The following is a 12,901-nucleotide window of genomic DNA, read 5'->3' as shown; positions in this document are numbered from 1 at the left end:
GCTTCCGATGGCTATGATCGCTGTCTTGCGTGTCTGGGCGCTGCCCACGCGGAGACATCGTTCATGGATGGATCATGTCCTCATTGCGAGAACATGACCATGGCAACGTTGCGGTTGCGGCTTGAATTCATAAGAAAGCAAGCCACCCCAGCAGCTCCTCGCCTCGGTCCTTCTACCTATGGGTATGAGGCCGTGCCGGTTAGCACTGGGGGCGATATGGGACCACCTCCGCTGGGTATCCCCCCACGGACCTCCCATTCCCCAGCACGCTCGCTTGCCCCGATCGCGTGCTCGGACGATGATCGCCGGCTCATCTCAGGGCGGGTTCGCTGGCTCGTCTGGCGCCCCGGAAGATGATGAGTTATCGAGAACCGCATTGGAGAGTGGGCTCGTCCGGTCTGACGCTGAGACTTCGGCTGGGCCTCCTCCTTCGGGAACGGTTGCCCAGTCTCAGGCCAACACGAAAACGACGGACATGCTTTCCCAGGCGGCCACGAGCGTCGGGCTTGAGTGGAACCCTCCACTCTCCCCTGAAACCTCGTGGCTCGACGTTTGGTTCCTGGGCTCGCGCTGCTCACAGCCACGCCCCGCCCCCGTTCCTTTCTTCGCGGAAGTGCATGAGGAGCTGACAAGGTCACGGGAGGCACCTTTTACTGCCCGGTCCCAATCTTTCAGCTCCCCCACTCTCGCTACCCTCGATGGTGGAGCGGCCAGGGGGTATTCGGTGATCCCCAGATGGAAAAGTCGCTCACGGTGCACTCGTGTCTGTAGAGCACAGCCACCTGGCGCGGGCACCCGAAGCTCCCATCCAAGGCCTGTAGGTTTACGTCGTCTCTGACAGCTAAGGCCTACGGTGCCACTGGAAAATCCGCTTCCGCCCTGCACGCCATGGCTCTCCTGCAAGTACACCAAGCCGAGATGCTAATAGAACTGCACGAGGGTAGTTCTGACCCGGGATTGATGCAGGAACTGCGCTCGGTAACCTACCTCGCTCTCCTCTCCTCAACTTGGTAGAGATGCGAGAGGCCGACAAGGCACGGTTCCTTGACACCCCCATCTCCCAGGTTGGCCTGTTTGGTGACACCGTAGAGGACTTTGCCCAGCAGTTCTCAATGGTGAAGAAGCAGACGGAGGCTATAAAGCACATCCTGCCCTGGTGTGGCTCAAGATCCCGCACCCCGTCTGCCCGTCGCCAAGGGCGTCTCCCTGCAGCAACATCCCCCATGGCCCGGCCCCGGCGTGCAGCCCATCGCAGAAAACAGAAGCCCCTGTCTCATGGCCGGTCGCCAAGGACCCAAGAAAGGCTTCGAAACGCCCCTGAGACGGGCGACCCAGGGGCAAGGAGACCCTGGGCTGGTGCACAGACCACTCCATCCCCCGGTGGAGGGCTGGGAGGAGAATCTTTTGTTTCTTTTTTCGCTGCATGCCCCAGAGGCTGCGGTACCCAAAGCTTCAGCAAAAGAACAGTTTCCTTGTTTCCTGGGTCACAAGTCTGGTGTGCACGGCCGTCGTCACAACCGCTGTCCACGTTCCTTTTTGGCAGGGTTGGCACTCCAGCGGCGGACCCCCCGCCCCTGGGCGCCCAGCTGTGGCACGAATACCCCCACACGGGATTAGTGCCGATGGACCTCGGGGACGAGACTCCTCCTCCCCCCTCCTCGGCCAATCTCATGGTGGGCGGCAGGAGCTAGATAAGTGCTTCGATGTCCCTCGACTCAGCACAGCCACAGGGTCACCTTGGTGAAGGGCGAGAACACCGCTACCTTGTGTGCGGAGTTTGCGACCCTCCTGAGCAAGGGCACGATTGAGCCTGTCCCTCCAGCCGAGATGAGGAAAGGGTTCTACAGCCCTTACTTCATTGTACCAAAGAAAGGCGGTGGGCTGCGACTAATCTTGGTCCTGCGAGTACTGAACCGGGCCTTGCACAGACTCCCATTCAAGATGCTGACGCAAAAATGCATTCTAGCAAGCATCCGACATCTAGATTGGTTCGCGGCGGTAGACCTGAAGGACGCATACTTCCACGTCTTGGTTCTACCTCGACACAGACCCTTCCTGCGGTTTGCCTTCGAGGGCCAGGCGTACCAGTACAAGGTCCTCCCCTTCAGCCTGTCCTTGTCCCCTTGCATCTTCACGAAGGTCGCGGAGGCAGCCCTTGCCCCGCTAAGGGAATTGGGCATCCGCATTCTCAACTATCTCGACGACTGGCTGATCTTAACTCACTCTCAAGAGTTGCTATGCGCACACAGGGACCTTTGTCGACCTTTGCTGCTTTGACACCTCAGCCGACTGGGGCTTCGGGTCAACTGGGAAAAGAGCAAGCTCTCCCCGGTTCAGAGCATCTCTTTTCTCGGACTTGAGTTGGACTCGGTCTCGATGACAGTGCGTCTCATGAACGAATGCGCTCAGTCAGTGTTGAACTGTCTGAAGGTGTTCAGACGGAGGACAGCGGTTCCACTGAAACTTTTTCAGAGGCTCCTGGGGCATATGGCATCCTCATTGATGGCCACACCGCTCGGGTTGATGCATATGAGACGCGTCAGCACTGGCTTCAGACTCGAGTCCCGAGATGGGCATGGCGCCGCAGGACACATAGCATGGCCATCACGCCGATTTCAGACCTTGGACCGACCTGGCATTTCTACGGGCAGGGGTTCCCCTAGAGCAGGTCTCCAGACGCGTCGTGATTACAACAGATGCCTCCAAGACGGGCTGGGGTGCCGTATGCAACAGGCACCTGGCCGCCGGCTCTTGGACTGGCCCGCGGCTGCGTTGGCACATCAACTGCCTCGAGTTGTTGGCAGTACTGCTCGCCTTGCGGAGGTTTCGGCCATTGATCCAGGGCAAGCACGTGTTGGTCCGGATGGACAACACAGCGACGGATGCTAACATCAACCACCAAGGCGGTCTACACTCCCATCGCATGTCACAACTCGCCCGCCATCTCCTTCTCTGGAGTCAGCAGCGCCTCATGTCGCTACAAGCCACTCACATCCCGGGCGACCTCAACACCACAGCAGACGTGCTGTCACGTCAGGGGAGAGTGGAGACTCCACCCTCAGGTGGTCCAGCTGATTTGGAGTCGATTCGGCCAAGCACAGGTTGACAAGTGGCTTAGTAAGTGCGCTGGTAAGGCCCTGTACTGAGGTAGGTGCTCCGCATGCGGTGGTTCCCCATAGGTAACCCCATGTGTTACATCTTCCGTAAAATCGTTTCCCTCTTGGTAAACTACATCTTCCTTGAGCAGAGGGCCCTCTGCTCCGGTCCACATGCTTGTAGAAACTCCTCCCCCCTTGGGTAGGACCTACCATGCGACTCTCCACATGACATACTTCTGACAAGATTCGGTAAGACCATGTGATGTATTTCCACTTGAAGTACCCCCCCTTTCTCTGGGCGGGGTATGGTCTCCGTGGTGTCTTCTCCTTGGGAGTGACACCCCCCCCCCCCCGACGTGGACCCTCACGGATCCCAGCCTGTTAACAAAATTCCACTCTTTTTGGGGAGAAAAGAGAAGGAAAAGAGGCCTCGGCTGGGCTAGCCTGTCCACCTATTCGTTGGGCAGTCGACTTGTTCCTGAAGAACTGTTTGACACTCATAAAGAGCGTTGGGGGAGGTTACGTGACAGCCTGGTGTGCTGGCTACAAGGCACACAGCAGTCTGTCCGTCACACACCGCCACTTCACATAACACCATTCAGTTAGTTGTGGCGTTTGTATAGGGACCCCTAGTGTCATTACATCGACACAACGTCAAGTGAGTGACAGATAGGGAACGTCATGGTTACTTTCGTAACCTCCGTTCTCTGATGGAGGGAACGAGACGTTGTGTCCCTCTTGCCACAACGCTGAACTACCCGCTGAAATGGCCGGGACCTTGTCTCGGCTCCTCAGCACAAAACCTGAATGAGTGGTTGCATACCAGCTCCTTTTATACCCGTATGTCCGGGGGAGTGGCATGCAAATTCCACTCGCCAATTCTCATTGGCCTTTTTTCAAAAAAGCAGAGGTGTTTGGGGCTCCCAAGAGTGACCCCTAGTGTCACTACATTGACACAATGTCTCGTTCCCTCCATCAGGGAATGGAGGTTACGAAAGTAACCATGACATTTTCTGTCTGTTTGAGCTACGTTGCCTATAAAGCGAGTTTCACTCACTGCCCCCTGGAGAAAACAGGTGGTACTCCATGCTTGAATTGCTTATATGGAAAGAATACTGTATTACCTATTACGGTCTGGGGACATGATTAATTGTGTTAATTTTTTTTAACACGTTATTTTTTATATAATTAATCGCACTGAATTAACCTGTTAAATCGACATTCCTAATTTTTATAGTTTAATAATAATAATAATAAATTCCAGCATTTTTGGGGCAAACGATGTGTGCACAACTCGATGAGTCAAGGTAGGCCGCTCCAAATCAGTCACTTATGAGATTTTATGTTAGCTAGAATGCTGCCAAAGAGCTGCCGATGTTGACAGTAAGGTTTAGAAACAGAACTTATCAGTTATTACACCACACCGCAAATATAAACCTTCATATGTTCATATCATCTTATGATACATGACAGCTTTTACTATCTAAGATGAGACTTACCCATCACACACTTCTCTAATGATGGACGACAGTGGTTTCTTCTGCAATAAAAAGTACACAAACACATTAAAAACTTACTGCTGTCATAGTGTGTTGAATTTAAACTAACAAGAACTCAAAAAATGTAAACCCACTTGCTTGTAGTCACAACTATACTAGTAATAGTTTAGTACTGAATGTCTAAACAAAAATTTGGCAAAAATGTACCATGGTAACCAGTTACTGCCAAAACACCATGGTAACTACAATTCCCTTTCAAGTTGGTCACTTCGATGCTGCATCAGTAGCTGATGCTATGGGAACTCCTCCCAGGAGTGATGATCTCTGAAGCCCATAAGGAATCACGCCTCGATTCGTCATCTTGAACTGCACATTCGGCTAGCTTTTTTCTGAAAGCTGACATCAGTCCCCTCTCCTCCTGATATCCAACCTCTGCGGCTCCTGAGTGACCGTATGAGAAAGTTAAGCAAAAATGGGATACAGAGCACGGAGAGTTTGAGGTTGATTTGTCATCGGCTCAGGCCTCGCGATTCTCCATTTCTCTGCCATGTTCAGTTTGCCCACTATTGGCGCACATGGTACGATCACGTTCAGCGGAGATGATAATGAGGGAGATGCTATACCTCTGAAGGCCTCTGACAGTTAGACCTGGTCACACATGGCTGACAGGGCTGCTGGTATTTACCCCTGCAGGATGGAAAACTGAGTGAGAACAGACTCTGATGAAGTTAATGGCGGTTTTTGCTAGGCGTTTGAGAAACTTAAGCTCGAATGGCCCATGCCTGATACACCAGAGCAATCTTGACTTGAATATTGTTTTTTACAGAGTACCAGTGCCATTCTTTCTCGAGCTGCATGAGCATCTGGTTAAGACATGGCGATCTCCCTATTTAGCACAAGTGTATGGCTCCAGTGCAGCGCCCTTTACGTCGCTTGAACGTAAGGCTATTTAGAGCTTCCCCCTGTCGAAGAGGCTGTTGCGGCCCACTTGTGCCCCTTTTCTTCTGCACTGGCTTGGAAAACTAAGCAGGTGCATCCATCCAAGTCATGTAGGCTCATGTCCTCATTAGTCGGTATGGCTTATGCTGCGGCGGGCCTGGCTGGTTCGGTCCAGCACACCACTGCAGTCTTGCAGGTCTACCAGGCAGACCTGTTAAAAGACATGGACAAAAGCGGCCCAAACACAGAGTCCTTCAAAGAGCTGCGTTGTGCCATGGATCTGAAGGACCGGCCAGCCAAGATTACTACCCAGCCTTTTGGCAGGTCTATGGGGAGCCTAGTATTCACTGAGCATCACCTCTGGCTGATCTTGTCAGAAATACCCAACAAGGACAAGGCTCTTTTGCTCGACACTCTGGTGTCGCAGCAGGGACTCTTTGGTGATGCCATGAGTGCTTTCACTGTGAGATTTCAGTTGTTCAAGAAGCAGCTGGTTGCCTACAAGCACATCTTGCCAAGGCGTGGTGGTGTTGTAACATAGCCAGTTCACTCGTGCTCTTCCTCTGGGCAGCATCCCATATAGCAAAGTCCTCCTGAGACTCAAGATCTCCCCCAGAAGGCATAGACTGAGTTGGCAGTGAGACCACAATGGCCATGGCCGAAATGCAAAAGTGTGCTCCCTGGCTCTCGTCCCAGTGGAAAAGGACATTGAAACGTGGTCTAAAGCCTATGGAACACTCTACTCCAGCTCCCAGGAAGGCTTGGAATACCCTTCCATGTACCCAAAACTATTCTCTCCCTCTCTCTGACGTTCCATGCTGGGATCGAGAACATGAATTCAGTCTTGTAATTGTTTGTGTTTCTGTTGGCAGCATTCCATAAGTTTGCCACGTTCCAATGAAGTTCTCAAACCTTGTTGCCATTGCACATGGCCCAAAACCGGTTCTAACCGACTGGGCAACAACCCCCCGAGGTTGGACAGCGTTCCGACACTGCAGTCACAGAAGAGTCCCTGTGCCAACTAGAACTTTTTTATTTTTATTTTTTTGGATTTTTCTCCCCTTTTCTCCCCAATTTGGCATGTCCAATTCCCAATGCACTCTAGGTCCTCGTGGTGGCGTAGTGACTCGCCTCAATCTGGGTGGCGGAGGATGAATCTCAGTTGCCTCCGCGTCTGAGACAGTCAACCCATGTATCTTATCACATGGCATGTTGAGCATGTTACCACAGAGACATAGCATGTGTGGAGGCTTCAAGCTATTCTCCACGGCATTCCACGCACAACTCACCACACGCCCCACCGAGAGCGAGAACCACATTACAGCGACCACGAGGAGGTTAACCCAATGTGACTACCCACCCTAGTAACCAGGACAATTGGTTGCTTAGGAGGCCTGACTGGAGTCACTCAGCACGCCCTGGATTCAAACTTGTGACTCCAGGTGTGGCAGTCAGTGTCTTTACTTGCTGAGCTACCCAGGCCCCCCACCAACTAGCACTTTACGAAGACGTGTGGCATGGCCTTCCGGGGGTTTCCAGCTGTGTACTGAGCACGGCTCTGCGCGAAGAGCACATAATGTCTTCTACAGCTGTTCATTTCTGGTCGCCAAGAAGGACGGTGGGATGCAGCTCATACTGGACTTGAGGCGCTTGAAGCGGACACTCGGGAAATCTCAGTTTAAGATGGTTACTCAGAGACAGATTTTGTTTCATATCTGTCCATTTGACTAGTTTGTGTCAAAAGACCTAAAGGATACATAATTTCATGTACAAATAGCCCCACACCACATGCCATTCTTTAGATTTGCCTTCTGGGGATAGCATACCAGTTCAGAGTCCTGCCCTTCGGATTATCCCTTGCACGTTTACCAAATGTGTTGATGCGGTGCTTGCTCTGTTGAGGCTGAGTGGAATATGTGTGTTGAACTACCTTTGGTTAGTACAATTAGCACAATCGGAGGAACTGGTGTGCAAGTACGAGGACCTGTTGCATACGCATTTGGAGCTATTGTGTCTTAAAGTCAATTGTCCGAAGAGGGTCTCGGTGCTAATTCGGCAGGTTTCTTTCTTGGGAATGACTCGACGATCATGTCAGTGCATTTGACCAACACTCGCATTCAGTCTATTCTCCAGTGCTGACAAGGTTCAAGCCAGGGGTAGCTTTACCGCTGCAATAGTTCCAGCGATAATTGTGGCTGCAGCCGACATCGCCAGGGTCAGAAATTAACTTTTCCATTAAAGGCAATATTTGCCCCCCTAAAACTGATTCTCAGGGGCATTTTTTTCCTTTGTAAGGGCAATTTTTTCTAACCTTATAAAATGAATCTGTATAAATCTTTTATGTCAAATACTTCAATTTAATAAATTAATTCAATTTGAAGAAAGAGATACTGTAGGCTGTTACCAATAAAATTAAATCAACATCAACTAATATGTGTAAGGCTTGGTATTGGCATTGATTTCACAATTTAATTTGATTAAATTAGATTCCAATTTTAATTCAATTCAATATCAATTCATTTGGGAATATTTCAGTTATAACGTCAACACGCATTTTTTAATAATTACATATTGCCTTATCTCTACACTGCATAATGTGCATTGTGACTGAAACACAATCCGGCATCACTTTTATTCTCATTCACATATTTCCAAATATTTTGGCTATTAAGTTAACATAGCCTACAAAACTAATATAATGCAACAACACAGAGGAGGAATAAATGGGTTTTTCAATTTATAAAAGGGGGGAGAGAAAACTTCCTGTATCTTTTGTTGGAGATGACAACATTTCTCCAGATTTGGAATGAGGAGTTTATTAACAAAAACTGTTCTCAAGTCCTTCATGCCAAATAAACAAAACAAATATAAACATTTCACACAGTGTTTAGTCAGAGATATGATTCACACAGTAAAAGTGGTTAATGTTCTGTATAAGTAATATTTTATTATTAATACAGTTTTAACATATCCAGATTACCTAACATATTAACATTAAGTAAATTGTAGCATTTGGTTACATTATATTTTGTACCCCTTATTTCGAGGGCATTTTTGTCAATTTCTTTGGCACCTAGCCCCAATTAACTGGGCCATCACCCCTCTGGGTTTGTTAAACAAGTGGCCTCTCCAGTGCTGAGTCAACGTTCCGCTGTGTAGCTGTGCTTTTTATCAGAAGGGCTTTGCGCTCAGCCAAGTGGCCAGACGCCAAGCTGTCACAATGGACGCATCTAACTCAGGCTCAGGAGCCCTTTGCGACGATCATCCGGCACCTGGACAGGTATGCAAATTACATGGCACATAAATCACCTGGAACTGCTAGCAGTTCTCTTGGCTCTGAGAGCTTTTCAGGCAGATGTGCAAGGCTTTCACATTCTGGTTCGTACGGACAGCACTGCGGTTGTAGCGTACATAAATCGGCAAGGGGGAGTGCGTTCACGCCAGATGTTGGCTCATCTCCTGTCGATACATCCGACGCACGTCCCCAATCACCTAAACTGTGGGGCAGACTTGCTCTTATGTCAGGGAGTCATATCAGGGGAAAGGAGACTTCATCTTCAGACAGTTCAGAGGATTTGGGAGGTACACTCCATGATTCAAGCTCCACTGGGCTTGGACACCCTAGCTCACAAATGGCCAGCGAAAGGCAAGTATGCATTCCCTCCTCTCTGCTTACTACTCCAAGTTCTTTGTAAGGTTTGGAAAGACAAGGAAACTGTGCTGTTGGTTATGCCAGAGTGGTCCAGCCACTCTTGGGTGTCCGGAGCTGGTAGAGCTGTTGGATGCTCCCCTGTGTGAATTTCCCTTGAGGAGGGATTTGCTCTCGCAAACTTGAGGGACAATCTGGCATCCTCACCCAGAGCTGTGGAGATTAGATGTCTGGCCCCTGAATGGGGCATGTCTAACACTCAGGGGATTTCGCAGCCAGAGCTCAACACCATCCTACAGGTAACGTTCCTCCAAATGTGAAGACCTAGCATGCTTCCCTGTGCTGGCGGTGCTCCGTTTTTTGCAAGAGCGCTTGGTTGCAGGACTCTCTCCATCCACGCTTAGAGTGTATCTGGCTGTCATAGTGACAGGACATGACCCTCTGGACGATTTGTCAGTGGGCAAACACCCATTGGTCAGTACATTTTTGTGAGGAGCTAGATGGATAAGGCTCTCTCGCCCCGCTACCGTCCTAGTCTAGGACTCAGCACAGCTATTAAATGCACTTACGGGTTCCCCACTTGAGCCATTAGATGTGGTAAGCTTACACATACTCTCCTTGAAGACTGTGCTGCTTCTCACTTTGGCTTCAGTCAAACATATTGGGGACCTTCAAGTTATGTAAAAGCATGTAATGTAATATGTACTATACACAGTACAATGTACCAGATACAATACAATTCTTACTTGCAAGGCTCCAGACTGCGACTAAAATGGTCTCAAATGCGACCAAAAATAATTTATTGCAACTATAATTTAAAATCTAGTCACCATTGGTAACAGAGGGGTTGTGTGCGTTCATATGCAGTTTCGTCAGATATCATCTTGTGAATTATTGAATACATCTATAGAGTATGCACCAGTGTGTCTTGCACCACTTTTCACCCGTTCTGTTGTGGTGACAAGCTCGCTGCACCGCACGCAACAACAACAAACCCAGCATGAGTGTCGAGACCATATGACTCTTTTGAACCAGATCTTTTTCATGAATCACCCAAAAAGAACTTAGGGTTTGAACTCAGGAGCTCAGGTTAGCAGTTTGAATCAGATTCACTTTCTCAGCGAATCAGCCGTCAGTGAGCTCACAACTGAGAGTGCAGACATTTCAAAATAAGAGTCCCATGTGTATTTTGGGCTTCTTTATAATTAAAATTCCGTATTGTGTACAACTTTTTTCTCCTGGTAATTATTGACTGGGATTGGAGTAGCACAATAAACTGCATCTGGGATTTCATTCAATGTGTACTCTTGTAGTCTCTGTGTCTGGGCCATCTGGTAACAGTAAAAGACTAAGGCTATTTCTAACAATTTATATACTGTATACACACATATACAAGTATATATATATATATATATATATATATATATATAAACTCAGCAAAAAAAGAAACATCCTCTCACTTTCAACTGCTTTTAATTTCAGTGAAATGTGTAAATGTGTAAATATTTGTATGAACATAAAAAGATTCAACAACTAAGACAAACTGAACGAGTTTCACAGACATGTGACTAACAGAAATGGAATAATGTGTCCCTGAACAAAGGGGGGGTCAAAATCAAAAGTAACAGTCAGTATCTGGTGTCGCCACCAGCTGCATTAAGTACTGCAGTGCATCTCCTCCTCATGGACTGCACCAGATATGCCAGTTCTTGCTGTGAGATGTTACCCCACTCTTCCACCAAGGCACTTGCAAGTTCCCGGACATTTCTGGGGGGAATGGCCCTAGCCCTCACCCTCTGATCCAACAGGTCCCAGTCGTGCTCAATGGGACTGAGATCTGGGCTCTTCGCTGGCCATGGCAGAACACTGACATTCCTGTCTTGCAGGAAATCATGCACAGAATGAGCAGTATGGCTGGTGGCACTGTCATGCTGGAGGGTCATGTCAGGATGAGCCTGAAGGAAGGGTACCACATGAGGGAGGAGGACGTCTTCCCTGTAACGCACAGCGTTGAGATTGCCTGCAATGACAACAAGCTCAGTCCGATGATGCTGTGACACACCGCCCCAGACCATTATGGACCCTCCACCTCCAAATCGATCCCGCTCCAGAGTACAGGCCTCGGTGTAACACTCATTCCTTCGACGATAAACACGAGTCCGACCATCACCCCTGGTGGGACAAAACCGCGAGTCCTGTCCTGTATGGTCCAGCGAATGTGGGTTTGTGCCCATAGGCGACCTTGTTGCTGGTGATGTCTGGTAAGGACCTGCCTTACAACAGGCCTACAAGCCCTCAGTCCAGCCTCTCTCAGCCTATTGCAGACAGTCTGAGCACTGATGGAGGGATTGTGTGTTCCTGGTGTAACTCGGGCAGTTGTTGTTGCCATCCTGTACCTGTCCTGCAGGTGTGATATTCGGATGTACTGATCCTGTGCAGGTGTTGCTACATGTGGTCTGCCACTGCAAGGACGATCAGCTGTCCTTCCTGTTTCGCTGTAGCGCTGTCTTAGATGTCTCACAGTACGGACATTGCAATTTATTGCCCTGGCCACATCTGCAGTCCTCATGCCTCCATGCAGCATGCCTAAGGCACATTCACACAGATGAGCAAGGACCCTGGGCATCTTTCTTTTGGTGTTTTTCCAGAGTCATTAGAAAGGTCTCTTTAATGTCCTAAGTTTTTATAACTGTGACCTTATTTGCCTACTGTCTGTTAGCTGATAGTGTCTTAACGACCGTTCCACAGGTGCATGTTCATTAATTGTTTATGGTTCATTGAACAAGCATGGAAAACATTGTTTAAACCCTTTATAATAAACATCTGTAAAGTTATTTGGATTTTTACAAAATTATCTTTAAAATACAGTGTGCTGAAAAAGGAACATTTCTTTTTTGCCGAGTTTATATATATATATATATATATATATATATATATATATATATATATATATATATATATATATATATACAGTACTGTGCAAAAGTTTTAGGCACTTGTGAAAAATGTTGCATAGTGAGGATGTCTTCAAAAGTAATGCCATAAATAGTTTTCATTTACCAATTATCGTCATACAAAGTCCAGTAAACATAAAAAAGCTAAATCAATATTTGGTGTGGCCACCTTTGCCTTCAGAACAGCCCCAATTCTCCTAGATACATCCGGACACAGTTTTTCTTGGTTGTTGGCAGATAGAATGTACCAGCCTTCTTAGAGAATTCACCACAATTCTTCTATCTATTTAGGCTTTCTCAATTACTTCTGTCTCTTTATGTAATCTCAGACTGACACGATATTCAGTGGGGGGCTCTGTAGGGGCCATGACATCTCTTGCAGAACGCCCTGTTCTTCTACTGTAATCTTTTCTATTTGCAAAAGTAATGTTTGGGAGTCTAAAATGTATTTTACCTATTGACACACTAAAGCTGAAGATATAAATAACCATCTTCAGACAACTGTTTTTGTGAAACATCATAAGTGCCTAAAACTTTTGCACAGTACTGTGTATATATATATATATATATATATATATATATATATATATATATATATATATATATATGAGATCAAGCTTTTGACACTTAGGACAATTGAGGGACTTGTTCACAACTATTACACAAGGTGCAAACATTCACTGATGCTCAAGAAGACGACAAACTACTATATGCATACTACACTTCATGTAATTATGTGTAATGTAGATTGTGAAGAGCAGT

The 12,901-nt window shown here is 47.9% G+C and overlaps 1 protein-coding gene across 5 annotated transcripts in view; it reads right to left on the bottom strand.

Moving 5' to 3' along the window:
* Nucleotides 1-12,901, bottom strand: part of elmo2 (engulfment and cell motility 2) — a 216,402-nt gene that overhangs the window by 172,972 nt on the left and 30,529 nt on the right. For 4 of the 5 annotated variants that reach the window (XM_051672277.1, XM_051672279.1, XM_051672278.1 and 1 more), the window contains one exon: nucleotides 4,598-4,638. The exons of the other annotated variant lie outside the window; for it this stretch is intronic. In XM_051672277.1, the coding sequence (XP_051528237.1) occupies nucleotides 4,598-4,638 (41 nt within the window). The remainder of the gene's footprint in view (nucleotides 1-4,597; nucleotides 4,639-12,901) is intronic. 5 annotated transcript variants of the gene reach the window in all.

This window comes from Myxocyprinus asiaticus, chromosome 35, assembly GCF_019703515.2.
Source record: "Myxocyprinus asiaticus isolate MX2 ecotype Aquarium Trade chromosome 35, UBuf_Myxa_2, whole genome shotgun sequence".
NCBI classification, from domain to species: domain Eukaryota; kingdom Metazoa; phylum Chordata; class Actinopteri; order Cypriniformes; family Catostomidae; genus Myxocyprinus; species Myxocyprinus asiaticus.
Note: the sequence above shows the minus strand (reverse complement) of the source record. Positions and strands in the feature narration are given on the sequence as shown.